The sequence below is a fragment of the Zootoca vivipara genome, chromosome 14 (genome assembly GCF_965207765.1).
Source record: "Zootoca vivipara chromosome 14, rZooViv2.hap1.1, whole genome shotgun sequence".
NCBI lineage: Eukaryota > Metazoa > Chordata > Lepidosauria > Squamata > Lacertidae > Zootoca > Zootoca vivipara.
The window spans coordinates 11,290,888-11,318,801 of NC_142597.1; the positions used below are offsets into that span (position 1 = coordinate 11,290,888).

Consider the following 27,914-nt stretch of genomic DNA (forward strand, 5'->3'; position numbering starts at 1 on the left):
AGCTAATGCTGGATATTCTGGTTTCATCTCGAAGGAGACGGTGATTTGAGCTGAGCCGCTAGCCAGGAGCAGCGGTGACAAGCACGTGCCCGCATGCTCGTATCCCCCCCCTTCCCCATCCTCTCCTCTTTTCATTTCCAGTGCCTGTGTTTGCAGAAAAGAAAAGAAAAAACCCTAATCTAAAAAAAGGAAAAATATATATATATAAAAGGAAAAAAGGAAAAATCCAACCAGACTTGATTCTAAATAAATAAATCAGCAAACCCAGCCGAACCAACCCAGCTGTCCGACTCGCAGCGTGGCCACACTGCGCCTCCCAAATCCCCACCAACTCCATTTCTTTGTGTCCGTCCGTCCGGCTGTTCAGGTGACCAGGTGTTGCAATGAAAAATGTCTCAACTTCAAACAAAACAAAACAAAACAAAAAAGGCTCCACCTCCCTGTGTCGACCCCAGTGTTGAACGGTGTTAGTTTGTTAGGTGAAATATATATAAATATAAATATATATATATATAAAAACAAAAAACCCAGAAAAAACTTTTACAGTATTTGCATTCTCTGCCAAAGCATGGGCCTTCTCCAGTGGTCGTGTTCGCGCTTGGAAGTCTGTGACCTGTGTTACCGTTTGTTTTTGCGGAGGATGCTCTTTCCGAGCTCTCGGGCTGACCGTTTCTTTTCTCCTCTAGCTGTGGTTGTGGATTATGATGATGATGATTATAATTATTCAGACTCTTTATTTATTTTGTTCTTTTTTCGGCTAGAAGGTGACCCTTTCTGGGGTGGGGGGGGTGGAGGGTGGGGCTTTGTTTCCTGGGCCCCTCCCATGCTAACCCAGAGCCAGCGATTACCCGGCGGCAGTTGGCTGTGGCCAGGCTGACAGATTCTTCACGCGAAGGGTAACATAGCCTTAGAGATATAAAGAGGTCTCACTTGCAGGTTTTTTTGAATGTCTGGATTCTCATTGGCACTCACATTTCCCAAGCATCCCTGACCCCGACCTCTTGCCAAAGGGCTACCAACAGTTGTGTCGTCGTGCCTGTGCCCATGCCATGGCTTGCTTACAGTGGGGAAGGCCGCCCCGGCTTAATGGGGCTGGCTGGGACAGTCGGGACAGTTACAGATTAGGAGAGCTGGGGAGGAGGAAGGTTGACACCGCTGAACCTCATCCTCTTAACGGCTCTCAAAATTGGACTCCCTGCCCAACAGAAGGGAGCAGCGGGTACTTCCTTGGAAAGCATTTTGTCGGCTTTTGCTTTCTGAAAGTCCAGCCCAGCTTTCTCCTCTGTGTTTTTCCTTTGAGCAGAAACCCGTGTTGGTTTCAAAGAAGAAAAACAAACACAAAAGGGCTGGTTTGCTGCCTTAGCGGATCAGTTCTCAGGTTTTCCTCAGCCGCGAAGGAGGAGGGCTGGTCAGCTAAGCTTGCACTTGGCCGTTCCCTCGCTCCTTCCAGCTTGGTGAACTCACTCACCGAGAGCAAGAGCCTCCTGGCAACAAACTCTCTGCAAATTCCTCTAGCAGGGGAGAGGAAACCACTTCAGGCAGCTTCTGGAGCTGACTCTGCAGGCAGCCCTAAACAAGCCAAGCCAAAGGGGGAGCGGGTGATGCTCCGAATGGACCAAGCGCCCTAGTGGAGGAAGAAGGGGATGGAGTGGCTGTCTCTCTATGGGTCAGTGCAAGCAAAATGCTGTGGAGCTGCATCCATTACCAACCACAGCTCTGTTAGGTGTGCCCCCCCCTAACCTCGGCAAAAAAAGCAAGGTACAAACAATTGTCCTCTGCTTACTGTGGCGGGTAGCTGACATTTGCCGAGAGAGCTGGGTGATGTATGAAGTACAGGGATGTTTGTTCCTCTTAATGGCCCCCTCCCTCCTGCCCCCTTTCATATTCACAAAGGAGACAGGCACATACCCTGTTCAGCACCTCACTGCCCAAACGCTGTTCCTGCCTTTGGTTGATAGATTGGGGTGGGTTACATCCTTGGCCTTGGCCGAGGCTGCGAAATGGGGCGGTTTCCCACTTACTCCTCCTCCTCCTGCCTCTGCTCAGCATGCCATAAGCATATTTTGGATAGGTATGGAGTCGTCAATCAAACCACCGATTGCAGGGTGGACTCTGACCAGCCAGCAAAGTGGCATTGTTGGTTTCAGTTAAGTGATCGTTCAATCATCTCTCCAGAACCAGTGTATTGGGGTGGGGAGATGCAATAAAAGATGTTAAACATTGGGGTAGGGAATAATGATAGAGGAACTTGTGGCGGGGGTGCTTTAGAAATCCACACCTCCCTCTGCCACCACGTCAAATCAAGAGCTGTCGTATCTTCTTGGCGCTCTTCTTGTGTAGTATGCTGCTGGTTAGATAAATTGCAGGTAATATGGCTGCTTGTGAAAGGGGTGAGGAAGAATCTCATGCTGCAGTTCTGGCTGTAGTGGGAGGGTCTGAAACTTGTATTGTGGTGAAATAATCTGAGAAGGGCTCTTTTGCCACCTTTGATCTTACTCGTGCCACTTCCCACCTGGCCTTGATTCACCTCTACCCAATGGGGTGTCTCCATATCTAGTCTAAAAAGAGTTTCCTCAGACTGTTGGGTGAACCAGTCGTCGGGCGTATATCTAGATGAGGCCTAGGAGGCGCTGAAACAGTTATTTGTTGTTGTTGCAGAGATTGCTGCGTTTAGTAACTCAGCCTGGTCCCCATTAAAGGGTCTTACCAAATGCTGCAGAGAGGGTGCTAACGTAGAATAGAAATAACAGATTCTACCCAGGTGAATCTTTCTGGAGTGTAGAGTTTTAATTGCTAGAACACACTGCCTCTCATTCAAGGTTTGCAAAGTTTGGAAGCCTTTAATTGGGTATGCATATAAGAGCAGGAGCAGTGTCCTTGGATGAAAAAGGTTGCCCTTTTACACAGCTTGTATCTCGTCTCTAAAGGGACTTGTAGGCATTGCTAATGCAGGACTGCGATTCCTAAAGATCTGCAGGCTTGGCTGGCATGGGACCTACTGGCAGGCATTCTCAGTTCAGTCATGTTGGGAAGGCATTCCAGCTTCTGGAAAGGGTGGCGGTCCCTAGTGAAATGCAATTGCAAGATTTGCTGGCGGTGTTTGGACAGCCAAAGGATAGAAAATTCAAAAGTGAAACTTCTTCCGTTGATTATTGAAGCATGCCAATTTTTGCAGTCTCCCAGTCAGCAAACCATCATCTTGACGTTGCACAGGCATCAGTTACTTAGGTGAATTTATCTCAAAATGTTTAAATTGTGCAATTTCAGCATTATTGTGGGCTTGGTGTTGTTGTTTTTTAAAACCCCAAAGAGCAGGAAACACTCATGGATATGGGACGAGCATGAAGGTCAGTAGAAATATGGGGAAATAAACGTGGTGCTGGTGCAGAAACAGCTTTAGCCCAGTGTTGCTTTTGCTATCCTTTCAATGGGTTTGTGGGGGTTTGAAGCTCTGAATTAGGGCGTCAGCCACCCAGAAATCACACATTGTGATCCATTTGGATCATTCCTCACCCAGCTAAATAAGCAGGTCAGCACAGGAGGCTGGGCTTACCTTCATGCCAAAGCAACAAAGGTTGTTGTAAATGCTGACATTTTCAGGGCGATACTTCTTGCTACGCTTCCCATTTCCCTCCCACCAGTGTTGACCTCAGCAGCTGGAAGCATTGCACAATAAGGTAGAGGAAGATGCAGCATTTTGGATTTTTAGAACAGGTTAAAGACTTTTATGCCTTGCTATCGATGCTATTTTTCCACAAAATGAGGTGCCAGAACTCATGATGAGCACCTCCCTCGTTCTCTTAGAATGGCAAAGGTGCCCACCTGAGAGGTGCCAGAGCCGAGTTCCAGCTGGAAAAAAAAGCCCTGCTTGCCATTATTGCATTTCCATTAGCGTACAGTTAGAGGAAAGGCTTTCACACTAACATGGGAGCACAACCAATATTCTGCTCACGTGAATCAATGGGCAGCGAAACAAGTTGCCAAAGGAACTTAAAAGATTTCCTATCACTAGTATTTTTATAAGCTATTGGGTATATAATTGTGAGGTGGTGGTAAAATGAGGTTAATTAATCCAATTTTAGTGCTTAGGAATCACCCCATCCCGTAAATATCGTTAACAGCTCTCTTTTGATTCCTACATGCAGATAATCTCTGTATGGGCACAAACGATGTTTTAGTGGACTCTTTATGAATAGATGCCGTAGTTAGAAGCTCCGAAGAGCTTTGGGACAAGCAGGTCAGCACAAATTAGTCTTCCATTGTTACCATCCTACACCTGATTGATAATTCTTGAGTCAATGGCGGACAATTTTCTTTGGAAAAGCTTCCTCACCGAGCAGTCTGTTGGCTCCGCCACCAAGACCATATCCGTGTTTTACTTGGCAGAGGAGCCCAATGTTAAGCCAGGGACTGGGAGTGCAAATTCCTCTTTCAACCACAGTTTGTAACAAGAAGATTGCTACTTTGGCAGTGAATGGGGTAGTCCTCTCATGCAAAGGAGCCGGTCTTCCTGCTAGAAGCAACCTTAATGCAGGTGCATTACTGCTGAAAGCTTCCTGCAGCGTGTCTTTCAAAGAATAAAAGAAGTGCTCAGTTACCAGGCATATCTAAATCATCTTCCATCCAACACTCTCAAAGACACCAAACTAAAGATGTCCAATTTGTGTCTTCTCCACAAATCTTTCCAGTAGCATCTAACTAGGTCAGAGTGTTCTCCCCCTCCTGATTCCATTTCACTGGTTGCTGTTTGTCAAGGGCTTGGGAACACTGCAATGATGCTATGCCTTTCTCTAAGTAGGTGTTATCACACAGAACTGTGGGTTGGTGGTTGCACCACAGCATCCCATAATATCTAGCTGGGCCCTCAAAAATGTATTCTCGTTCATATTACGCCACCTTTGCGTCTACTTGACCATCAAACCTGTGTTTCCAATTCAGCTCGAGTCCACATTCACATATCAACATAATATGCTGACGATGCATGCAGTTGTAAACCTCAAGCTGAACTCAACAAAATTAAGAACTGTACAATTTAAAAGAAAAGGCTGCACAGCACTTAATTCAACAGTAATGTTCTGTGCACTTCACTTGGAGCCTATAGCTTTCTCATACTTGGGAATATATTATATTTTATACTGATATGTCATTTTATCAGATTGCTGCATTTTATCTCCCCACCCCAACCCGGCTTTCAAATGAATAGACGGTAAAGTTCCACACCTAAAACCCCTTCCCAGAAGGGTCAGGAAAACTCTGCTCATTTTAAGTGAAGCCCCCTGTGAAATGGGTTTCAGGATGATTCTCTCCTTAATAAGGAACTTATATATCTTAACATTGTTTAGGAGAAAAGGAGTTAGGTCAACAGAACGTAGCCAGGGTCAAAAAGGACTATACTAAAGGAGCGGAAGAATCTTGCTATTAAGCAGGATTGTCAGGGCTGATATCTCATGATAGTTGCACAGCAAGGCCAAGGAGGCAATGCCAGGATACCGAGGTTCCGTTGCACAGGATACTGAGAAGCTAATTGTGTGTGGCACAAGGGGAAGGGCTCAACACTTTCTGCAGCACTGCAGGCTGTCCTCTGCATGTATTGCACAGTGACCTGGTTTAGACAGAATGGGAACTCTGCGATTTCCATTATGCGAATGCACTGCGGTGAGACTCGGGGGCTTGGGCTCCCTCTCCCCTGTGCTCGAGAGGAGTGTGACAGCTGCTAGGTTTCCTTTTGAACCCGCTAGGTCTGTTGTTGATGTTGTTATGTCCAAACTTGGGGATCCGGGTTGATTCTAACTGGCTGGATTTATTTTAAAAAATAGGAAACCGAACCATAGTTTGATTCTGGTTTCATCTAGCCTCAGAAGAAACCACAGTTCCCCGAGGGGGAGAGTATGAGCATGAGGCTTGCCACAGTACATTCTCATTAACAGGAAGTCATGGTTTCCTGTTGCATCTGAACCAGGATATTTTTTCCACTATGAAGCAGCCCTGCTTGTTCTTTAGATGGAAGTGATCACCAGGGGGCGCTAAGGGAGTGCTATGAATACCCTGTGCCACATCTAACCATCAAATCATCCTCCCCTCTGTTAACTCACACCAGCAACCAGTCAGTTGCTAAAAACAGAGAAAATGCAAGCAACTTGTAAGAAAAGCAAGCTTCTCCTTTTGTGTGTGTAAAACAGTTTCAAATGCACCAGCAAGCTGGGCCTCACTTTGTATCTAAAGGTTGTAGATTGAGAAGACCTCCAATACGCTTCTGGTGTTGGCTGATCAATCTTTTCTTGAATGGAATACTGAAATACAAATTGAGAAACCTGGGCTGGTCTATATTTCATTCCACATAAACTGCCACTTAAGCGCAGCTCGTGCCCAATTACCCTTCCTCAGTTTTATTCACATGACAGCGTGCTGGTGTAATTTGAACCTGTCCTTTGCGATAGTAGATAATGGAATATAGATGACTTGTTGTAGAATGCATTTCTCTGTGCTTTCAGTTTTTATGGATAAACATGCCAGAGTCTGCAAGAGGGATTTGCTGTGCATTCCACTCGGAGCCCAGTGCAATATGCAGAGCTCTGCATTAGTCGAAGCCCCCCTTTATGACACCTGGAGTCACAGTGGCTCATGTGTTGAAGCTGCCTTAATTGCACACACTGTGGGAAGGAAGATCAAATTGGGTTGCCATGTGCAAAAGAAGATGGGGTATCGGAGTCTTTTCACAGTTGTGTAGATGAAGGGATTTTCAACAGGTGTAGTGTGTCATGCAAGGTACACACGCCTCTTCTACATGACTGTTAAAAGGTACAGAAGCCTAAGATGAGACATTTAAACCCTTTAGAATACAAGACCTTGTTGGCGCTGCTCTGCACTGCAGATATAATTTCAGGTTACATTTAGGATGAACTCGAGTTCCACACCTCAGTACTTGGCAAGTAGCTGTGAGCTTAATAAGAATTCCGTTTTTTACCCAGCTGGCAGTGAGCTATTTGAACTAGAGCCTATTGGATAAGGAAAATAAGAGTTTTTTTGTAGACTGCAGGGGAAAAAATGCATAAGATGCAGACATTTTTGTGGTAGAAGGCTGTGCCCCTGGAAAGGGAAGTTGAGGTTTGTAATTCTGTAGAAAACACTAGTAGAGCTAGGATTGTGTGGTGAAGCTTGCAATCACCTCTAGCAAACAGTACTTGGGGGTCAGAGCCTATTGCTAGTCCATGTGCATGTTACAAGGGGTTGGATTTGTGCCATTTCTACAATGCTCAGCTGTGCTTATTTTATGCTTGCATCCCAACTTTTCTGATGACCTTACTGCTCCTGACTGATTATGGGTGGTGTACAAAAGTTGAAAGTACCAAGTTCAATGAAACCTGCCTATCACCTGGGAGGAGGATGCTTAGCATCCCCGCCCTCCTGCCACAAAATACCACTCTGTTTAATCTCTAAGGTACCACTCTCAGCTTAAATCTCCACCACCTCCCTTCTTATTCCTATCTATGCTTGGCACGTTTCACTGATCTAAATGTTGTAGAGTCAGTACCTCTCGTTAGCACAAAACTTAATTCTCTATTCTATTGCTGTGTTCAGTCCATACGTCATCTGCATCCCCAAAAGGAAAGAACGAACTATGGCACACCTTAGTTTTCTCAGCAAAGAAAATGATATGCACTTTAAGAGAATGTCACCTATTGCATGCCTGTTTTCAGACATTCATTCTTAAGAAAGTAAACGTCTGTGGAAGGCACGAACTGTGCGATGTGCATGCAACGCAGAATCATCCCAGAGCTTTCCAGAATAAGCAAACTTGTTTTTAAAAGTCCTCAAAAGAGATCTCGGACAGCATGATGGCAGGAATGTCCCCCTGCTGGCCTTTGCAATTTTGCACATACTGATAGAAAACACCTTGAGTGCAGGATTCAGAGCCTAATGAACAGCTGCACATAAGGCGCTGCAAGCTTCAGTTGTAAGGGCAAGGAGCCATAATCTTCACTTGGAAAGGAGGTGTTTAAAGCATAGTGCCTTGTGGCTAGGCTGTGGTTCAGTGGTTAGACAAAGGTCATGCAAACCTTTTATGTAATGAACTGTCTTTGCACATTTGTTTCTTGATCCCTCTGGACCTACTAGGCCAAATCTGACAAACTGCTTGAGATCAATAGACACAGTCCTATATAGTACTGCTATCGAGGGCCCAGGTTGCCTTGTACAGTTGATAAGACTTAGATGTCTTCCAGGATATCTCTGCTATGATTATGAAGTAGTGAAGCAAGGATCATTGATTCATTCCATTGCTAAGAGGTAGGAGGGAGTGGGAAACTCCTCAGCGACTTAGAAACGCAGTGGATTCTGTCTTGGGTGGCGAGAAATACTATGGCATTCGAGCGTGGCCTTTGTCCAGGCCCTCCTACAAGGCCATCCCCATCGCTTCATGCAGGACTTTGCATGGCTATTGAATGTAAGGGCAACTGGACCAAGACAGAATGACTGAGCAGGGGGGGAGAATTGAAGGGGGGAGAGGGGGGGAGAAGAGGGAATGGGCAGTGGTGGGAGGGGGGGCTGTCCCACCAGCACTGACGCAGCATTGAAAGCACTTTATATTAAGAGGTTTAGATCTCTTACTCCTGCCGTCTCAGGACTGGGCTTTGCACTGCACCACCCTACCCACCAGAGAAGAGTTCAGAGGAGCTCAAGAGTGCAGGAAGTGTTAAATGATGCTCCTATTTCTAGATGAGGCTTAGGAGATGATGTTCCCTTGCATCTTCCCCTCCCCAACCCAGTTGTGTCCTCTCTGCCCAGGGCAGGGGATGCTAAGAACAGAATGCAGACTACTAGGGTTTAGGTCAAAAATGTGTTTCTCTTCCAAATTCATATTCGCAATCTAAGCTTAGGGTGGCTCATCTTCATCCCCCCACCTTTGCATACCCACCTGAGGAGATAGTGCTTCCAAGACAGGAACATCCAGCATAAACCAGGGAGGAGATAACATTTAGAGCCAACACATTCTGGCTGAATTGCCTTTCTCTCAGAGCACCTTTATTTCTGCATTTCTTTTCCAGGGGAGGGGTTGGAAACAGGGAGGTGGGTACTGGATTAAACATGCAAGGAAAGCGAGAATTCAAATATGAGGACGTACTAGAATGCTTGTACGGTTTCTGTGGGAGACAAACTTGAGAAGTGTCTCTACATCAATGTATATGAAAAAAAAAATACAAGCCGCATGTTGAAACAGGTGTTTCATTATTAAAACATTAATGTACCGGGGCCTCCTCCCCTTTGGTGTTCACCTTGTTTACTATGGAACTAAGTGCGTTGCTGGGGGTATTTTTGGATTGGGGGAGGGGGGTTATATTTTCTTTTGCATGACCTTTAAAGAGAAAAAAAATCTATATATATCTATATCTATGAGAACTAAAAGCAAAGCTGAGCTGTTAGTCTGTCCCATGAATGCTGGTGGATCTTTTCCTCTTTCTGACTTAAACTCTCCCTTTCTTTTTCTTGCCATTTCACTGTCTTTTCTTTCTGAGCCTTGTAAGTGTAAAAATGATTCCGACTTTGTTTTTGTCTCGGGAAACTGCAAATAAAAAAACCACAAAAAGGGACAAAACAACTGGTGCAATTTTGTCTCATTATCAGGTTCCTGAGCTCATTCAAGCCCAATTCACCGCCAAATGTCTCTACACCACCTGGAAATATAGTTTGGCACAAACAAAGCCCACTGAACAGGACTGATACAATCATGAAAGATTAGAGCATCCAATTCATTTGTAGTAGCACATAAATATGTTTCCTCCCATGTGGTCAAAGCAGCATACATAATGTTCCCAGGAGGTCTCCCATCCAGGTACAGTTCAGACTCAGACCTGCTTGGTTACTGCATTGTGTACCTTGACAACAGACCCAGGTAGAAAGGCACAGGAGTGGAATTAATCTTGGCAGCAATGGAAAGAAACTGCTCCACAGAAAAATTGGGTGCCTTCACCTCCAGTAGACATTCCTTCTCGCCTCTCAAAGAGAAACAGCACATACTGTACAAGTAACCCATGAATTCTGGAGATGGAGGGGCAAGGACCATTAGCAGGTCAGATTGAGAAACTGACAGTTTAAATTAGATTAAATTACATTAGATTACCACTCTAATGTAGCAGTCTCCAAACGTTTGGGCCCCTTGGACACCTTTGGAGATGAACTGGAGAAATCCCACACCAAACCAAGCACACGTGGCAATATATTATTGGCTACAACAGACCGCTTTTATCAAGTCTCATTTCAGCAAGGGGATGAATGAGGGTGGGATCCTGTGGGCAAGCACCTGCTCTAATGTAATGTACTGCCCTTACCATGCCACAGAGATTATTTGAAGCACATTCCCACCCCATGTCACCTTTACTGACCAATATATTGCCCTCTTTTGTGTTTCTCCTTGGGGTGTTCTTTTTATAGATATAGGAATATCTTTTCTAAGAATTGCTCATGACACAATGTTAAATTACAGGTGCAAATCTGCAAACAGAATGATGACACTGATCTCAGAGCAAGGGACTGGGACTCAATGTATCTCTCCCCTATTTTCTAGTTTTACAGCTGAAATGCCCTTTTAGACTTCTTTGCCCAACTGTAATAACTGACATGAATGTGCAAGTCTAAGGCAGAGACAGGAGGCTCCTACAACTTGTACTTCTGCTGTCTACATTAACAAGCACTGGGAACAGAAAAATATATCAGTATCCTGAAGAAAAAGCAACTCGAGTATTCCAAGGGATTGGTCTACATAGCCCAAAGCTGAACAGCACCCTGCAGCTAATCACAAAGGAAGGCCCAAGAGGACCTGGCAAGAAGGAGGTAAATCTGTAGTATCAGGCATTGACACCCTATATAGTGATTGATGCTGTATCTGGTTGCTGCATATAATTCCAGACCCAGGGATGGGAGCCTGTGGCTCGCCCCATATGGGACTCCCACTCTTAACAGCCTTGGCCAATAGGGCCAATTTGGGATGATGGGAGTTATAGTCCAGCATCATCAGAAAGGCTACAGGTTCCACACGAGCAATTCAACAGTTTGAGGACCATAACTCATTCTTGCATGGATGATATGAGACAAGCCATTTTTGAACCATCAAGTGATAACTTTATCCATGTAGGTATAATCCATTAACCAGTACATACAGAAATTAGGCCATATTTATTAAAATACAATCTTTAGTAAAAGCTTCCACATTAGAAAGAGGACAGGTATAGAGGTGTGAGCACATGAGCCGAAGGGGCAAAACACTTTACAAATTAGCCTTGCTGTTTTACTTCTTGGGGTCAGTCTCTGAAGTTAATTTTCAGTTTAAAAAAATGACAAACGGGAACAGTTTGTTCTCTCCCAAAGCAAAGAGGAATTGAAATCACTGTGGCTCACTATCCGGCCTCTTGTTAGGAGAGAACTCATTAAGATCAAGCCCAGGCCATTAACGAAAAATGGGCTTTACAGAAAAGACAGCCCTCAGATACATCTAAAGCAGAGATCCGAGGAAGAAAAGAAGAGAAATTAAGGCTGGTGATACACTGGCAATAAGAGGGGTGCTGCACTGGTTCTGCCAATGCAGTCTGCGTAATAATGTTGATTCAAGTTTGTGATTGGCCAAGATGTGCAAGGGGCTCGGCTGCAGAGAGCAAGTAAATGCAGCCAAACTGTCCCAAAACATCCACCACCAAGCAAACACCGGTCAACTATGACAACAAAAGCTCAGTAAAACCCTGGGTCTCTCACTTGGCCCATTTCACTCCTGCCCTGGGCTTGGCATAGGCTTTCTTATCAAGTAATAAATACATTGCAAAAATGGGTTTGAAAGTTGAAGTTGCTATTGCCCATGAGAAGCGGCACAGTCAAATATGTCACAAAAAGCACAAAAAAGTGAACAGATTGCACGTCACGAATTGCACTCATGCTCACGGTCCTTGTCAATAAGCCTCGGCTTTGCCCTAGCGGCATTTGCCCCCTTTGCTACAGCTTGTTGCACAGTAATGAGAGCAAGGAAGACCTCCACCCCTATAACCATCCATATGCCTCTCTGGAAAAGAGGGAAGCGTTATGGTAGTGATGTCACTTCAGTTACCACAAGACCTAAGATCAGAAGATAGCTGTTTGTCGCTGTCCCAGACATATACACCCTCCCAGGATTCCACTGATGTACAACAGCACAACGTAGCAGTTCCATCCTGTTGACACCAAAGCTGCTATTCTCAGGGCTCCTTCTCTAAGGCTTTTTTTTTTTAAAAAAAAGATGCTTCTCACCTGTGAGCAGACACACCCACCACAGTTGTGGTGCAGAAAAGGCAAGATCAGGGTGGAACTCCAATTGCAGAATAGCATCCCTGCCTCCCAAGACAGAATGGGCCTAAGAGCTCAGAAAAGACAAGAGATTATTATCAACGTTTTCTGGAATTTAAACAAAACTAGCCAGCAGGGACAAACTCTCCAGTGGGGAGGATGTAGGTCCAGCCAAGAACATTACAAGACACCAAGATGCACAACTTCAGCGGCTAAAACACTTTACACCCACTATAGGACAGGTCAAACTACAGAACTCTGGCACAGCTCCTTGTGCAAAGCAGCAGGTGGTACTACTGGGCAACGGCACAATGTCATTAACAAGGGCTGCTGGTTTAATACCATGGCAGGGGCACTGCCTAACAGCAGCCATAACACAACACATTGCCAGTGAAAGGGAGCTGCTGGCTGCAAAAACAGCTTTTCCACATTATATGGAGAAACATTACAAAAGCAACAGAAGCCACTGACCAGAAAACTGACCAGTCCCATGGATAAGCCCTCTTCAAATAAGCTCAGATTTCCAGTTTGTGATGCCATAACAAGCCTCCTTAAACATTTTTGTTTGACAAGTGGCAGTTAAGGGTTGGGTATGAAAATGAGCTATCAACTGCATATCTCCTTGGCAAATGTAGTCACAATATCAAAAGACTCTCACAGGTTGAGTAAAAGGAAATAATTCCAAGCAGATTCGCAAGCCCAAGCTCACCCTGGGAACTTCTTTGCTCATTCCCTTGGAGCCCCTTTGTTGAACGGGCTGCAGTCCTGCCTTGCTTCCACAACTACCATGGGAAATTTTAGCACACAGAGAAACTCATTGTCACCACTAGATGCAGTGTTGAGACTGACAAGCCAAGTCTTGGTCCCGGCTTGCAACCTTCAGATGGTCAGACTGTTTTCTTAGCATTACGTAAACATACTGCAACAGATATAGAGTGAGTCCACATCTGCTTGCAGGTTTCAGAAAGAAACAGGGCAGAGAGCCCCACACGGCGGCTATCCACCAGACTGCTAGAGCAGGGAGCCCATTTGGTACCAATGGAAAAAAAGTCAGTGACTATCCTCAGCCCCATAGAACAAGCATCTTGAGGCCCAAGATGCCTTTTTTCAAGAAGAGAAAAAAAGATTGTTTTAAATTCATGAACCGCAACATCATATCCTTATTCAGTGCATCCAGCCTGGCTGAGGTGGCTATATCCGGAAACAAGGAGTGCCATGGGAAGTCGTAGGAGTGCATCTTTTCACTGCTGTGTCCTGGAGCCCTCCTGAATGCAAATGAAGTCCAGAGCAGGTGGCAGGTTCCAGCCGACGGAGGTCACATGATCTCACAGCATGAGTTCTGCTTGCGGGCCTTAAGAGATGGTTTTAAAAAAAGCACACACACATTGAGAGATTCCCATTTGAAAGGTTTTAGCAAGTCAAATCCTCAGAAGCCTCCTCATACAGAATCTCCTTGTGTCAGTATCAGCTTAGTTTATGCATTTTATCTGTCAAGAATACTTACTATATTCAAGCCTTCAATTTTAAAAAAAATGTCCAGAGAGGTTCATATATAATAAACATTAAAGGTAAAAGGGCCCCTGACCATCAGGTTCAGTCGTGTCCGACTCTGGGGTTGCGGCGCTCATCTCGCTCTATAGGCCGAGGGAGCCAGCGTTTGTCCGCAGACAGCTTCCGGGTCATGTGGCCAGTATGACTAAGCCACTTCTGGCAAACCAGAGCAGCTCACGGAAACGCCGTTTACCTTCCCGCCGGAGTGGTCCCTATTTATCTACTTGCACTTGGATGTGCTTTCGAACTGCTAGGTGGGCAGGAGCTGGGACCGAGCAACGGGAGCTCACCCCATTGCAGGGATTCGAACCACCGAACCTTCTGATCAGCAAGCCCTAGACTCTGTGGGTTAACCCACAGCGCCGGCCGGGTTCCATAATAAACATAGCAAAGAAAAAAAAAAAACCCAACAATCATAATCCAAAGAAAGCAAGAGCACATCTGAAAGGCCTCAACCAAGAGAGCATCCTCCCCAGTCTCCATCTGCTTGAGGGCGGGGGGGGGGGGGAGTCAGAGGGCTTCTCCCGATAACATGCCTGGGTCCCAAGCAGTTTAGGGCTTAAAAAGTGACCACCACCACCATGCTGCAGTCCCCCAGAATCACATGAGTGGGGATTCCCAATATCACATCTAACTCCGCCTCCTTCGGCTCAGTAGGATTATTAAGGGAGGAATGTGGCTGGTTTATTAATCTGTCCTGATTTCCTAAGTACAAACACTCAGAAACCTGGATAGGAACAATAGGAGAGAGATAACAATGAAATCCCTAAGGATCATTATAGCTCCTGTCTCTGGAGTGGGGAGGAGAGATGTTCCAGAAGAGAAAAGGCTGGCATGGGAAGGAGCTGCAGGGTAGGCTCCTCACAATACCTGTACCAAGGAAAAGATACACAAGAATAGGGCCAGAGGGCTGCATCCAATGTTAGTCCTAATCCAAGGAGACCCACTGAAATCAATTGACATGAGTAACTTATGTCTATTGATTTCAATGGGTCTATTATGAATAGGACTAGCACTGGCTATAAGCCAGAGGAAGCAAATTGCTAATGTGGGCCGAACCAGTATCAAGATGTCTGAGGCAGCAATTGTCATTTAGGTCAGGATGATTATAAATTCATGTTTCCATTTGCAATTCGCAAACTTTTTCAGCAGGAAAAATCTTATTAGTTCCACCCCCCACCCCCCATCTAAATTTCCTGTATTTAAGGGCTCTTTCCATTTCATCTCTAGCAAGGCAGATAATATAATCTAACTGTTCATGATGGACCGACCAGGTTCCATTTCAAATGCAAATACCTGTACACAAAACCATGATTCTCAGACAAAAACACTCATTTGCTGCCCACCTTTTTCCCCACTTACAGAACTGTTAGCTGGTTGTCATTATTTTTATGAAATAAATGAAATTATTGCAGGAAATTCTGAACAGAATTTGATCACCACATTGTGGAAGGCAGAGACATCTGAAGCCACATTTTATTTTTTTAAGATAGAGAAAAGAGCAAGCCCAATTATTATCAATAGAGAATAGATCATTGTCAATTATCTACCATGTTAATGGAAGCCAAACCTCCCTCTTCCTAAGTGCATGGCAGCCTATTACAATGATCCAGCTGTGTGGATCTGCAAGGAGAATTCAGAGAATCTGTTGCTAGAGTCCTAAAAAACACAATCCACAAGAGCTTTTCACAGATCCAGGACTAGCAAGAGATATGAGAATTATTTCACACCCTGCCAATTTCCCCCAGGAATTACGTGGTAGGTGTCTCACAACACTTGGCTCTAAGAACACACCCCACATGAACACTCTGCTGGAAAGACAGGGGAGAAGTCAGTGAGACAAGATAGTTGGGCCTCCGGCCACAATATACTTACAGTTTTGTAGAAGGCTTTTGACTGAGTTCCAAGAACTTCTGATTTGGACACCAAGTCATCCAGCTTCTCTCCTCTTTCTAACAAAGACTCCATGGTATTGTGCTAAGTGAGAAAAGACAAAGCTGAAAGACTGATGCTGCACATGGTCAATAATTCTTGCAAGCCCAGCTGCTCAAACTGCAGCAGAGAGCAAGTTTAAGAATCGCCAGAGCCACAGTCACACACAGCACTGTGCAGAGCTCCTCACCCCTTCATATTATAAAATAGTAATAAAATGAAAATCTGCTTTCTAACTTGGAAGGTGCTTATAAAGTAAGTGTTGGTTTTTAAGGCAAGGTTCTTGGACTCTGCACCCATCTGGCTCTCACAAAGACTAACACGCCATTGCTGTCACCACTACAAGCATTTATTTGTCCCTTCCTCTCTCACCTTGGCGCCTGCCAAAAGGTGTGTAAATTCTAAACCCAAATTTTAAGAAAACTCAAAGTGCATGCCTGCTTATACATATAAATAAAAGCTTTTGCCCCACCTTCTTTCTTTATGTTTGGGGCAAGAATCTGCTTTGTGTCCCCTTCTTTTTCTATCAGCACTGGGCTTGACGACACTGGGCTTTTTCAGTGCTCCTCAGTATTCTCTGCTCAAAGAGGCACACATGGTGACCTCACTGCTCACTTTCAGCAACCCTCCCTCATCCTTAGAGCTCATTCCAGTTGCTGCTTTTTTATTGCAATTGGGTTAGCCATCTATTGTTTTAGTGTGGTGTATGTTTTATTCTTGGGGTTTTTTGTTTGTTTGTTTTGTCACCTTCAGACTCGAATTCTAACAACTTACTTTTAAAATGTAAACAAAATTCTGCCTCACTGTTAAAAAAGGGGTTTTTTCTAATTGACTACAGAAATAGAAGCTATTCATCTATTTAAGCATGTTCTCAGAAGGGTGGGGAAGCCAACTGTATTCAAAAAGTGTAGCAGGAACAATACATATTTTAATTTGTCCAACACTTAAGCATATGACTCTGTTTTCAGATGCTTAAGACTTAATGAACACTAATATTTGGGCTTAAGTTGCCCATAATCATTATCTAGGCTTGGTAAGTTTTCACACAGATCTGCAAATTAACAGCATCTCAAAGTTCCAGCGCTTAACCCAGAGAAGTAATTCTCTGCTCCCTAAGAGCAGCTGAGAAAGCAACACTGCTTTAAATTTTAATATATGTTAAATAGTTCCCTTCTTAGCTGCTTCAATATTCTGCAGAGATCTTAGAAGCTCAGCTTAACTCCCAGCCTCTGGCACATTGTTTGAGATGGGAATAGGAATCAGCCATACACTGAAGCATTTGCTCATCGCCACAATTCACCACAATCAGGACATCCCTAAATTGTGGGGGAGGTAGCGACTAAAGCATGATTGCAAAACAGGACAGTCAAGACAATTCTGCTCTGCCACGCAAGAAACACTAGGCTCATTATAGGAGATTGACTCAGATACTAATGATGACACAACGAGCAGCAAAGGGTGTTCCTAGCTAAGGTAGTAGTCATGACCTAGTTCCATCTGACTGCATCACTGTTCTCAGCTTAGCTCAGGGCTCCTCAACAAGCTTGCAGAATCACAAGTGGCTGGTGCAGTAACTCACACACTGTACTAATTGCTGAAGAGAGCATCCTTCAAAGAAGAAAGGAAAAAAAACTAAGGGTTTGTTTGTATAGCTTTCAGAGCTTTGTGGGACAACATATCCTAATAATGCTGTTGTAGTCTCTGGTGCTCTGGGGACCAAGGTACAGCAAATTCTGTACTGTCCTTCATTTTCTAAGTGATCATGAGAAAGTCACCCAGGCATTGGACTACAACTTCCATCAGCTCCAGCCAGCAGGGCCAGTGGACGGGAATGATGGGACCTTAAGACCTACAAAAGCTGGGAAGCACTGGGTTGAGGAGACTTGGTTTAACACAGCATGTGCCAATTCCACAAGATTTCTATAAGAGGTTGCCCTTACCAGAATGACTTTGGTCTCATCCAGCTCTGCTTGCACTTTTGTCATTGCATCTGCATCACGAGGATTCTTAAAGAGGAACACATCACATTTTTATAGAAGGCCATAGTTGAGAAACTGGAGGTCATCATTAGGACATTAATTCCTTAGAAAGTAGATTCTTCCAACTGTGCCAAGCTACATATATATGGCACAAATAAAAAACTTCAACATTTTGGCATTGAAGATTTTGATAAAACAGTATTTCTTCCCTCTGCAGGAAATATTAAAGGTTCTTTGTACTCTTCCCAGAGAGCAGCCTCTTCTCATATAACATTGTAAAAACTAGATTAAGTCATGCAATTAGGACTATGGCTGCTAGCATGCCATACATTTGATCAATTAAGACATGCTTCCCCCCCAAAAAAACACACACACAAGAATAGTACTAAAACAAATACACATTGAAAAGCACGAAGGCAAAATAAAGTTAAAATCATGCACCAGACAACTTTAAAGCTTCTTTGCTTTAAATGTCTAGCCCAGTTCAGCCATACCTGGTATTTACTAAGGTAACCATCCAAAGCTGTGTAGTTTATTGTTGCTGGGGTTCCAGAAGGCCAGTCTACCCTATTAACTTGCCTGGAAAATTCATCCAGCACCTACAATACAAACTGACAATAAGAATTCAACTGCCCTCTCACATATGAGAGCAACCTAGAACACAATTCTCAAAGTTCCCTACTACCATAATTGCCAATTGCAACTGCAGACAAGTGTCATCCAGTTTCTGTGTTCTCTACTGGAACACACACCTTCCCCAATAGGAAATATTAATAAATACTCAAAGTAGTTCCAAGATCCCAAATAAGCTTGTAGTCAGTAACAAATCAAAACCAGTATCTCATTTTATGCCCTTAGCAAGGAGGACAAGCTAAGTGCATCCAAGCTAGTCCCATCTTTGAAACTAAACAGGTCTCCTTCCTTGTATTCACCAGGCTCAAACTGCCTGGGAAGAAAGCAAACCATTTGCCTTAAACAAACAAAATAAACAAAATAGTTGAACATCAAATGGCCCCCGAGGTAATCCCCTATTCAGGTACCACACCAATCACGAAAAGAAGCTAAACTATAGTTTTATGTCTGGACTGACAAACCATGGTTTGTAATTGGCATGGTATATTTTCCGATAAACAAACCATAGATATATGGCCATTCCTCTGCCTCCAAAAGCTGCTGCACCATGGAGATTGGAGTTAACTTATGAAGACTAAATGCAAAAAAAACCAAGCAGCTCTAAACAAATTTTTCTAGGGAAGGGTTGAAAGTTTTCAGCTGAATTGGGGAAAGGAGAGGGCATTGAGGAGTGGGGGTGGCCATTTTGCCTAAATCAGGCATAGGCAAACTCGGCCCTCCAGATGTTTTGGGACTACAACTCCCATCATCCCTAGCTAACAGGACCAGTGGTCAGGGATGATGGGAGTTGTAGTCCCAAAACATCTGGAGGGCCGAGTTTGCCTATGCCTGGCCTAAATCCTAGGCTGGAGTTCTAAACTATGGTTAGAGAAAATCATGCTTTGGTGCGATGCCCCAATTGAACTAATGTTTTACCTGTAATGAAGCCAAGCAATATTTATATGCAGAGTATTACGCATCGCTAGGTAACGTACAACAGCATAGAAAATGTGGTATAAAATTTTGCACTACAACTACAGGATACCATCACATTAAAATGCAATCAGTAGTCCAAATAAAATTAACTCTTATAATAGAAGATGTCAGTCTGTTGTCTTGATTAGTAGCCTGTAGGTTGGAAAGGTTAGAGAGTTTTTTGTTTTTCAGCTTTTTCAGTAACTCCAGTTGAGAGTAGTAAATATAATAGAAGGCATTAAGGACCAGTAAAGCCCAAGGTATTTAAAGAGGGCTTCAGCATGTGCTGAAACTTTAAGAGCCTTAGCTCATACCTTATTTTGGGATGGGAATAGGTCATTCCAAAGTGCCACCACAGGAAAGGCCCATACTCCAGCTTCAAAACTTCTGTTCTATGCCCTCTTGCAGCTCAACTGCAGAATCATAGGTCATCTTGGTTGAACCTGGTACTTACCTTATCCAACAAGGTGAAACAGACCCGGGACGGATACTCATTGTCTGCAATCAGCACTCCAGCCAATCCATCATTCCGCACATAAACATGGCAGAGATACTCTGAAGTGAAGAGAAAGATGAACAAGCCATGTTTCGTCACAAATAAATTGCTTAGTGTCTGAATACTAGATAGATAACAAGTTCATTTGGGGACACCTCTGTTTTAGCATGCACATTATTTAGGCATGCATATGTTGAACTTATAAGTCTTTAGTCAAGATTCACTTTGAAAGGATGAATGGAATTCCCCCACTGGAGGACTGAGCAGCTTCCAAGCACAAGGAAGAATTGTGTTTGGGTAGCACTGAATAGTGCACAGCACTGAGGGGGGATCCTTCATAGCACAGTGAATGTAGAACCCCCCTCTGCAGCACTGTGAATAAAGCTTGAGAAAGGAATAATTCAAAGTTTGAGAAAGGGATAATTCAAATTTTTGAGAGCAGATCAAAGGTCTACCCAGTCAAGCACTCTGTTCGCACAATGGCCAGATACCTACAGAAAGTCTGCAAGCAGGACATGAGTCCAACCGCACTCTTCCCACTTACGAATCCCAGCAATTGCCATTCGGAGGCATTCTGTCTCCACCACATATTATACAGCCACAGCCATCATGGGTAGCAGCCATTGACAGACATATCCTCCATAATTTTGTCTAAGCCCCTTTAAAAGTCATCCAACTTGGTAGCCAATGCTTTCATAGTTTTAATTATGTGCTTCCTTTTGTCTTTTCCTTCCAGCATTTGGCATCATTGGGTGGCTCCAGGTTCTAATACTATGAGAGGAGAAAAACATTTCTCTGTCCGCTTCCTCCACCCAATGCATTATTTTATAAACACTGCATGCTTTTTTTCTAAACGAAAAACTCATGATCCTTCAGCCCCATGATCATTCTGGTTGCCGTTCTCAACCCTACAATATGTTTTTTGAGGTGTGGCATCCAGAACGACATGCAATATTCCAAGTGCGATCACACCATTGATTTGTATAACGGTATTTATTCATAATTTTATTTTCAACTCCCTTCCAATGATCCCCAATATGGAATGTGCCTTCTACACAGCTGCCACACACTGGGGTATCTAGTACTGTACCAAAAACGCATTTTCCAAGAACCAGGGGAAATAGAGGCAAAGGAATGCAGACCAAGGAGAGATGGTTTGCCCTTCTAGCTTCCAAGATTTCTCTTGCCTCCATTTTCTAAATAAAATCTTCAAACCGTGAGAAAATAGTAATGAACGTAAAATATAAGAAACAGTAACTGACATAGACTTTTTCACTATTTCATAACAGGATATTGATAAATTATCTATACATATAAATAAATGTATGTATGTATATTTAGATGTATAGAAACAAAATACTTTAATGTAACAAAGTACTTTCAGCTATCCCATGTTTTTACCATATCAGCACATATCTCAGTATTCTCCAAATCTTTATTAGAATAAACGGCTGTAAACAGTGGCAAGCCAAAATTTGCTTGGATTTTTCTTTTTTCTTGAAAACACCATACTGTACACAACTCACTGAGACACTGAACTGCATAAATATAATCCAAGTCCTTTCTACTCCAGTGCCAGAGATTATTGTTTGAGTGTATGTTGATAATTTGTCTTCCTCTAATTCATCAGCAGTGTCAACTATTAAATCATGCATTAAAATGGGCCTGTTTGATAAAATCATTTGAAACTAGGGAGCATCATGCCTCTCCCCCCCCCCTCCACAAAGTGACTGATAAAATGTATTCACTTCAACCTTTGCTTTTTACCTGCCCAAGCTTCTGGGATTTCACCACATAATGTCACCTAGCCATCAAGCACTGCAGCCAGGAGGGCTAGCTGTTTGCTCTGGCTTGAAAAATGTAGTATGGTTGTGTGTTATAAGTTCTGAACTTTGACATTCTTTCATTTTTATTACATGGAAGCTCTATAAAGAGAAGTTCAAGAATAGTACACAAGAAGACTAAGCCAGAAGGAATCTCAGCACACTGAGGTGGAAGACACAGTAAAGATTATACACCCATTTATTGACTATGATGGACAGGGTAAATCAGACCACATGAAGCTGTCATTATAGAAAATTGTAGCCAACTCAGAGGCCAGAGTTTGTTCTCCCACTGGGAGTAATCCTGAAACAAAGGAGAAGCAGCTTGGTTGTCAAGACAGATTTCTGCAGCTCCTCAGCTAAACATCATTCAGTGTATGACTTGGTGGAGATTCAGTGTGGCCTGCCCCTCAGTTCCTGCTACAACCATTTGCTTCACAAGAATCACAATACTTAACAGCAAATACTAATATGTCCAGGATTACTCATACTAATGTAATGTGCAGTGCTTTTCTATACCAAAAAATAGCTTTTTTGGTAGAGCCCTCCAGGCAATCGCTTGAACATATGGAAGATTAAAAATGTGTAGAGGTGTGGCCATGTACACAGTAGCTCCACCCATTGAGTGTGTTTGGCATGCACATCATTCAGATGGAAACCTAAAGTGTCTCTTGCTGTCCATTTTTATTGCCTCACCAAACAAGTCATGTCGTGTCATCCTGTCACTTAGATGGCAATGGCCAGCTCTGCAGATGCTCATTTGCTTATAAGGATATGAATTTAAACTATGCTTTAAAACCAAACCAATTTAGTCCAAGGGTAAAAATAATTCAAGCAAGAGAACCGCAAAAACATTTATTCCCCTGAACAGCAGAGCCAACACATCATTTTCTTTCTGCTAGAGAAACAGTAATCGCTTGAAAGATGCATGCCTCAATTCCAACCTATGTACGGTATCTGAAAGTTTGCAAACTCTTACTGCAGCCTTTCCAAGCCTGATGTCCTTCAGATGTTCTGGACTACAATTCTCAGCCAGCAGTGTCATGCTGTGAGTTGTAAATGGCACAAAGTCCCAACATGATGGGAGGGAGATGTAGTCGAAAACATCTGGAGAATACCAGGTTGGGGAAGGCTCTCTTAGTACAACCCAGACTTCTGTAAACTCTTACCTTGCTCCTTTACAGAAGCTCTGGTGCCAGGTTCTGAACGCTCTACTATCAGCTGACTTGTGAAGGTCATAAATTCCTGAACACTGAAAACAAAAGAGGCATGCCTCAATATTAGTTAGCAAAGCTCCCCAAGATTACCAAATGGATTACTTTAGAGCCATATATATCCCATAGAGGAATGTAATTTTACTAGCAGCTACACTGCAAATAAACTCACTGCAACACATTTGTTATTAGGAAAATAACTACAGAAGAAAACTACTAGTTAAAATCGTCATTCTCCAAACAGACTCTAAAAGTGCAAGGTTTCATTAGTTTTTCAAAAGCAGCCTCCAAGTCTACAACTCATCAAAACTGCAAGTGCCAATAGATTAATGTATCCATTAAAGCATTGCTGTCAACTATTTTGGTCCCAGTCTCTGCCTAGATATGTAAAATTTCCAGAATTTTTTTTGGGGGGGGGGAACAAAAATTTTCAGAAAAAATGGAAAAAATGCTTCATTAGCAATTCTTTTTTCTTTTCCAGATTGAAAGTCATTCTGTTACTTTAGAAACATAAAATATAACTATGGACAAATTTAATGGGCATAAAACTATCACAACCAGCATATTAAAAATATAGTGTATCCAAAAAATTATTACAAGCAGAATTTACTTTTAAAATAATATTTATTTGTATTTGTAACAAATGGAGCAAAAAACTCCACAAAACAATTTTTAAAAATTCAGAAGTAACAATTATTCATATTTCCTCTCCACAGTATTTTTTTAAAAATTCTCATAAAAAGAAGGAAGTGGGACTAAGTTTCAGTGAATGGGCATGAAATTTAATCAGAATCATTTTCTGAGCTGTAATGATCAGTATCAGTTTCAGTCTCTGCTTCTGCATCTACTCTGTTGTGTCTGCCATGATCAGTTATTATGGACTTCAAAAAACCTGAAGGTTTGCTCGGATTGAAAGAAGCTTCTCTACCCTTTCACATGTCAGCTTATTTCTTGTATCTTGTTCTTGCATTGGAGAGTTCAGTTTGTAACCTAGGACTTGCTTGTCCTCACAGAAATTAGAATAATCTGATACCATACATATTTTTTTAAAAAAATGATTTATAAAATATTTGAACCCCTTATCTTAAAATATTTTATTCTTCATGTTAAAATAAAACATTGCATAATCTATTTTTTCAATTTTTCGGGGGGAAACGGGAAAAAATGGAAAAACCCTGGGGTTTTTTCCGGGCTTTCACATCTCTATCTCTGCCTATGAGCCATATGTATAAGGTAAAGGGACCCCTGACCACTAGGTCCAGTCGTGACTGACTCTGGGGTTGCGCGCTCATCTCGCATTATTGGCCGAGGGAGCCGGCGTATAGCTTCCAGGTCATGTGGCCAGCATGACAAAGCCGCTTCTGGCAAACCAGGGCAGCACATGGAAACGCCGTTTAACTGCTGCCTAAACATGTTGTAGTAAAACTAAAAGCTTACTCAAAGAAATACATGAGCAGAGACAAAATGGATTCTGAGTTGCTGCAGCAGTTCTCATTCCATGTTCCATGTATTTCTGATTAAAAATACAGCTTTGCTGCAATTGCTCTAATATTCAAGAGCCGAATTCTAAGCTCTGTAAAATTAATGGCATGGGTATAGTCCGCAACTGGACCTAAAGGTCAGGGGTCCCTTTACCTTTTTACATACACTTAACTAGGGCTGAGCAATGTCAGCTTTTCAAAACTGTGATGTGTCACCAGCCAAACACTGCGACCTGGCGATACATCGTGATGCTGAAACCTGGCCAAGCCAGGGCTGCTTGTTGCTGCTGCCCAGCACTGGTGGTGGAGGGACTCTCTCTGCTCCCAGTGCTCAGCGGCAGCACCAGGCAGCCTTGTCCAGCTTTGCAAGGCGCGGGGTGCAATCCACCTCAGTGCCTTGGGGAGAGGGGCCTCCTGATGCCGATGCTGCGGCTGAGCGCTGGCGTGGCGGCAGCATCAAACCACCTCAGCACCATTCTGCAAGGATTAGGGGTGCACGCCAACCCAGCGCCTTGTGGAGTGGGGCTGCTTGATGCTGCCGCCTACTTCACTCAGGTGGCTGAGCTCCCTCTTTCTCCCAAGAGAAAGAGGGAGCCCGCCCGCTCAGGCGAAGGTGGCTAAGGCTCCCACTCCACCTCCACTGGCACAAGCTGGAGGTAGGTGGCTTGATCAGATGAAAAGTGGGCTTCCTTAAACTGCCCACTTCTCAGCTGATCAAGCCTGCACCTCCTCTGACTCACGAAGTATGAGGGCCAGAGGCAATGGCGGTTTCATCTAGGGATATCATGGGTGAAACTGCCACCGCTCCCGAGTTATTCTACGAACTGGTGGCAGTGGGACTCAGGAGCAACGGTGATTTCACCCACTATATACTGCTGGGTGAAGATGCCATTGCAATCTAGCTGTCATACTGATCCTGAGGAATTGATACATCACCCAGGCCTACACTTAACATCAATAAACTCCATTAATGGAACATCTGAACAGGTTAGGTGCGCACACTCAAAGCTGTTTATGTTAGGCTTGCAAGTGAAAGGGGCAGCATTTTGAGAGCAAAGCACATCTGTTCAGATTGGCACAAGTATCAAACGTTTTTACAAAGAGTAAAATTCGTAATGAGAAGTAACATTATTCCAAATAAGATCATAGGTGCTGAGACTTATCATACGTTTTGTTGAGATAACAAAAAATACATATATTATTTGCCAGCTCTCAAACCAGAATGGCTTCATTAGAATTCACTATCCTGAATTCCATTCAACAAAGCCAAAGGGGACACTACAGTACAAATTCAAGTCCTTGAAGATGACAGAGAAGAGAATCACTCAGTAGTCATTCTGAGGCACTGGAAACATACCTGGATCTCTGGAAAAAGCTAAATGATGACACATCATAGGCAGCTTTCAGTAAATGCACTTTGGGATCTCCTTTGTAAAGGACACTTAAACTGTAAAGCTTCATCCTTTTATTTACTTAAGCCTCTTTGATTCTCAACAACCTGAGCAAAGGAAGAAGGAAAAAGAAAAGCAGAAAAATCAGGTAGAATAAAGTGAAAACAGCAGCAGTAAGATGCAATACTATGAGGAATGGATATGAACATGCGCTCCAGACTAGATTTCTATAGGCTCCAAACCTACTGTACTTCATTTACACACTGGGAAATGGAGCACAGCAAGACTGAAAGTTCACACAGCAACTCTAAACATACTTACTGAGGAAGGGTTACATGCATGTAAACATGATATAAAATTACATCACTAGCCTGAGAAAACATTCATCACAGACCAACACATGAAAAACTACAAGCACTCACTCATTATTTCAGAGATGCTCAAAGACCAATGTTTCAATCAAGGGAAGGGAAACCTGTGGACCACTAAATGTTGGTGAACATTTGAAAACATAAGCTGCAAGTAAACCAGAGGCTCAAACGGAAGTGCTGGGACTGTGTGAAAGCAAAAGCACTTCCAAACAGTGGTACACTGCGCTTTGAAGTTCCAACAATTGAGATTTCAAAGCACTGCATGACGGCACAATGACATCTGGTAACTGACAAGTGGGCAGCCTGATCCACCCATCAAATATATGGCCTACCGGGAGGTGGGTGATAATGATCTGGCTCGCCAGCCAGAGAAGATGTCCCATCATAGTAATCTGAACATAATGTATCTGAAGAAGTGTGCATGCACACAAAAGCTCATACCAATAACAAATTTAATTGGTCTCTAAGGTGCTACTGGAAGGAATTTTTTTATTTTGTTCCAACATAGTAAAGCAATCAATTTTCTAATGGTACCAAGGTACCAAGATTCCTTGCTGTTTCGCTGTATGGCTGCTATCTTACTGAAGCGCAAGACTCACGGGACCAAGTGAGGCTCACTTCTATGCTTAGGACAGCTACCCTCCTCGGAAAGCAAGACGGAAAGAGAAAAGACTGTTTGGTCTCAGAGCCTGGACAGTCACTGCCAGCAGAAAACAACGGACTAGAGCCCTGGGATTCAAGTTGTGGGTCGGGTGTCGGGACCTACTAGTGGGTCACTGTCTGATCCAAGGTGCAACAAGAACACAACCACCATGAAAACATATGGTCAGAGATGAACACATATTTGGGTTAGAAGTGGGAAGTGGTTGCGAAAACGCAGCCAGGTGGGCGGGGTATAAATAATAATAAAATTATTATCATCATCATCATCATCCTGGGCATGAAAAGATACCTGGACTAGAAGGGCAAATCAGAAAGGGGGCCACAGCAAGGGTGGAGAACCCATGCCTACCTCCAGCTTGCTCTGCCCCACCACCAATCACCCCTCCCCAAGCAACATCTGAAGAGCCTCAGAGCCCCCATCCCTGGACTAAAGCCTAGTGGCAGGGCGCATGCGCTGCAGAGACCTCCCACCCCCCACCCCCGGTTCAGCCTCCAACCAAAGGCCTCAGGTGACGAGGAAGGCCCTTTCTTTGCCCGAGGCCTTTTAAGAGCCTCTGGGGGAGCAAGCGGGGTCGGGTAAAGCGACGCCCCTGACGGAGAGAGAGCTCAACTCTAGGTCTGTCGCTTCGGCTTCTCGTACAGCGCCGAGCACACGGCCGGGCTAGAAGCAGCGATGGGCGGGAGGGCCCTGCGAAGTCCCCTGCCGGCCACCTCCCTCCCTCAGCCGACTACGTCGACAGGTAAACGGCCAAGCGCGCGCCTCGCTCTCCCCCTGCGCTCACCTCACGGCACGGGGAGCTCCGATTCTGCTCCGGGCGGCACCCCCTTCCCACGTCACGTCACGTCTCGCCTCACAAGGCTCCCCGAGCGGCTCGGAGGCGAATGAACGAAGCGGAAGTTTTGGACGACCCGGATGTGGAGCCCGGAGGAAGCCGGAAGTGCCGGCGAGTCGCCATAGAGGTAGGAATATTATAAGAGTGGCCCTAGTCTGTTGACGTGGAGGCGGGGTTGGGTTGGGGTTTGGGGGGACGCGGGGGGCGGGGGGCTTTCCCCTTTCCCTTTCTGTTTAATCGTCGGAAAGTTAAATCGAAGAGGCGGAGAGACAGTTTCCAACGCACTTCCT

At 44.0% G+C, this 27,914-nt stretch overlaps 2 protein-coding genes across 31 annotated transcripts in view; one reads left to right on the forward strand and one right to left on the reverse strand.

Annotated features, from left to right (window-relative positions):
• CAMK2B (calcium/calmodulin dependent protein kinase II beta) overlaps positions 1–12,244 on the forward strand; it is a 206,198-nt gene extending 193,954 nt beyond the window's left edge. For all 30 annotated transcript variants that reach the window (XM_088657937.1, XM_088657939.1, XM_088657951.1 and 27 more), the window contains one exon: positions 1–12,244. The gene's annotated coding sequence lies outside the window, so the exon portion shown is untranslated.
• YKT6 (YKT6 vesicular SNARE protein) lies at positions 11,093–27,662 on the reverse strand. Its single transcript, XM_035139103.3, has 8 exons — positions 27,574–27,662; positions 25,724–25,864; positions 22,841–22,923; positions 19,807–19,907; positions 18,260–18,364; positions 17,727–17,792; positions 15,730–15,831; positions 11,093–13,654 (listed from the first exon to the last, which is right to left on the reverse strand). The coding sequence occupies exons 2-8, from the start codon at positions 25,825–25,827 to the stop codon at positions 13,619–13,621; spliced, it is 597 nt and encodes a 198-aa protein (XP_034994994.1). The 5' UTR covers positions 25,828–25,864; positions 27,574–27,662; the 3' UTR covers positions 11,093–13,618.
• Positions 27,663–27,914: the final 252 nt, after the last annotated feature.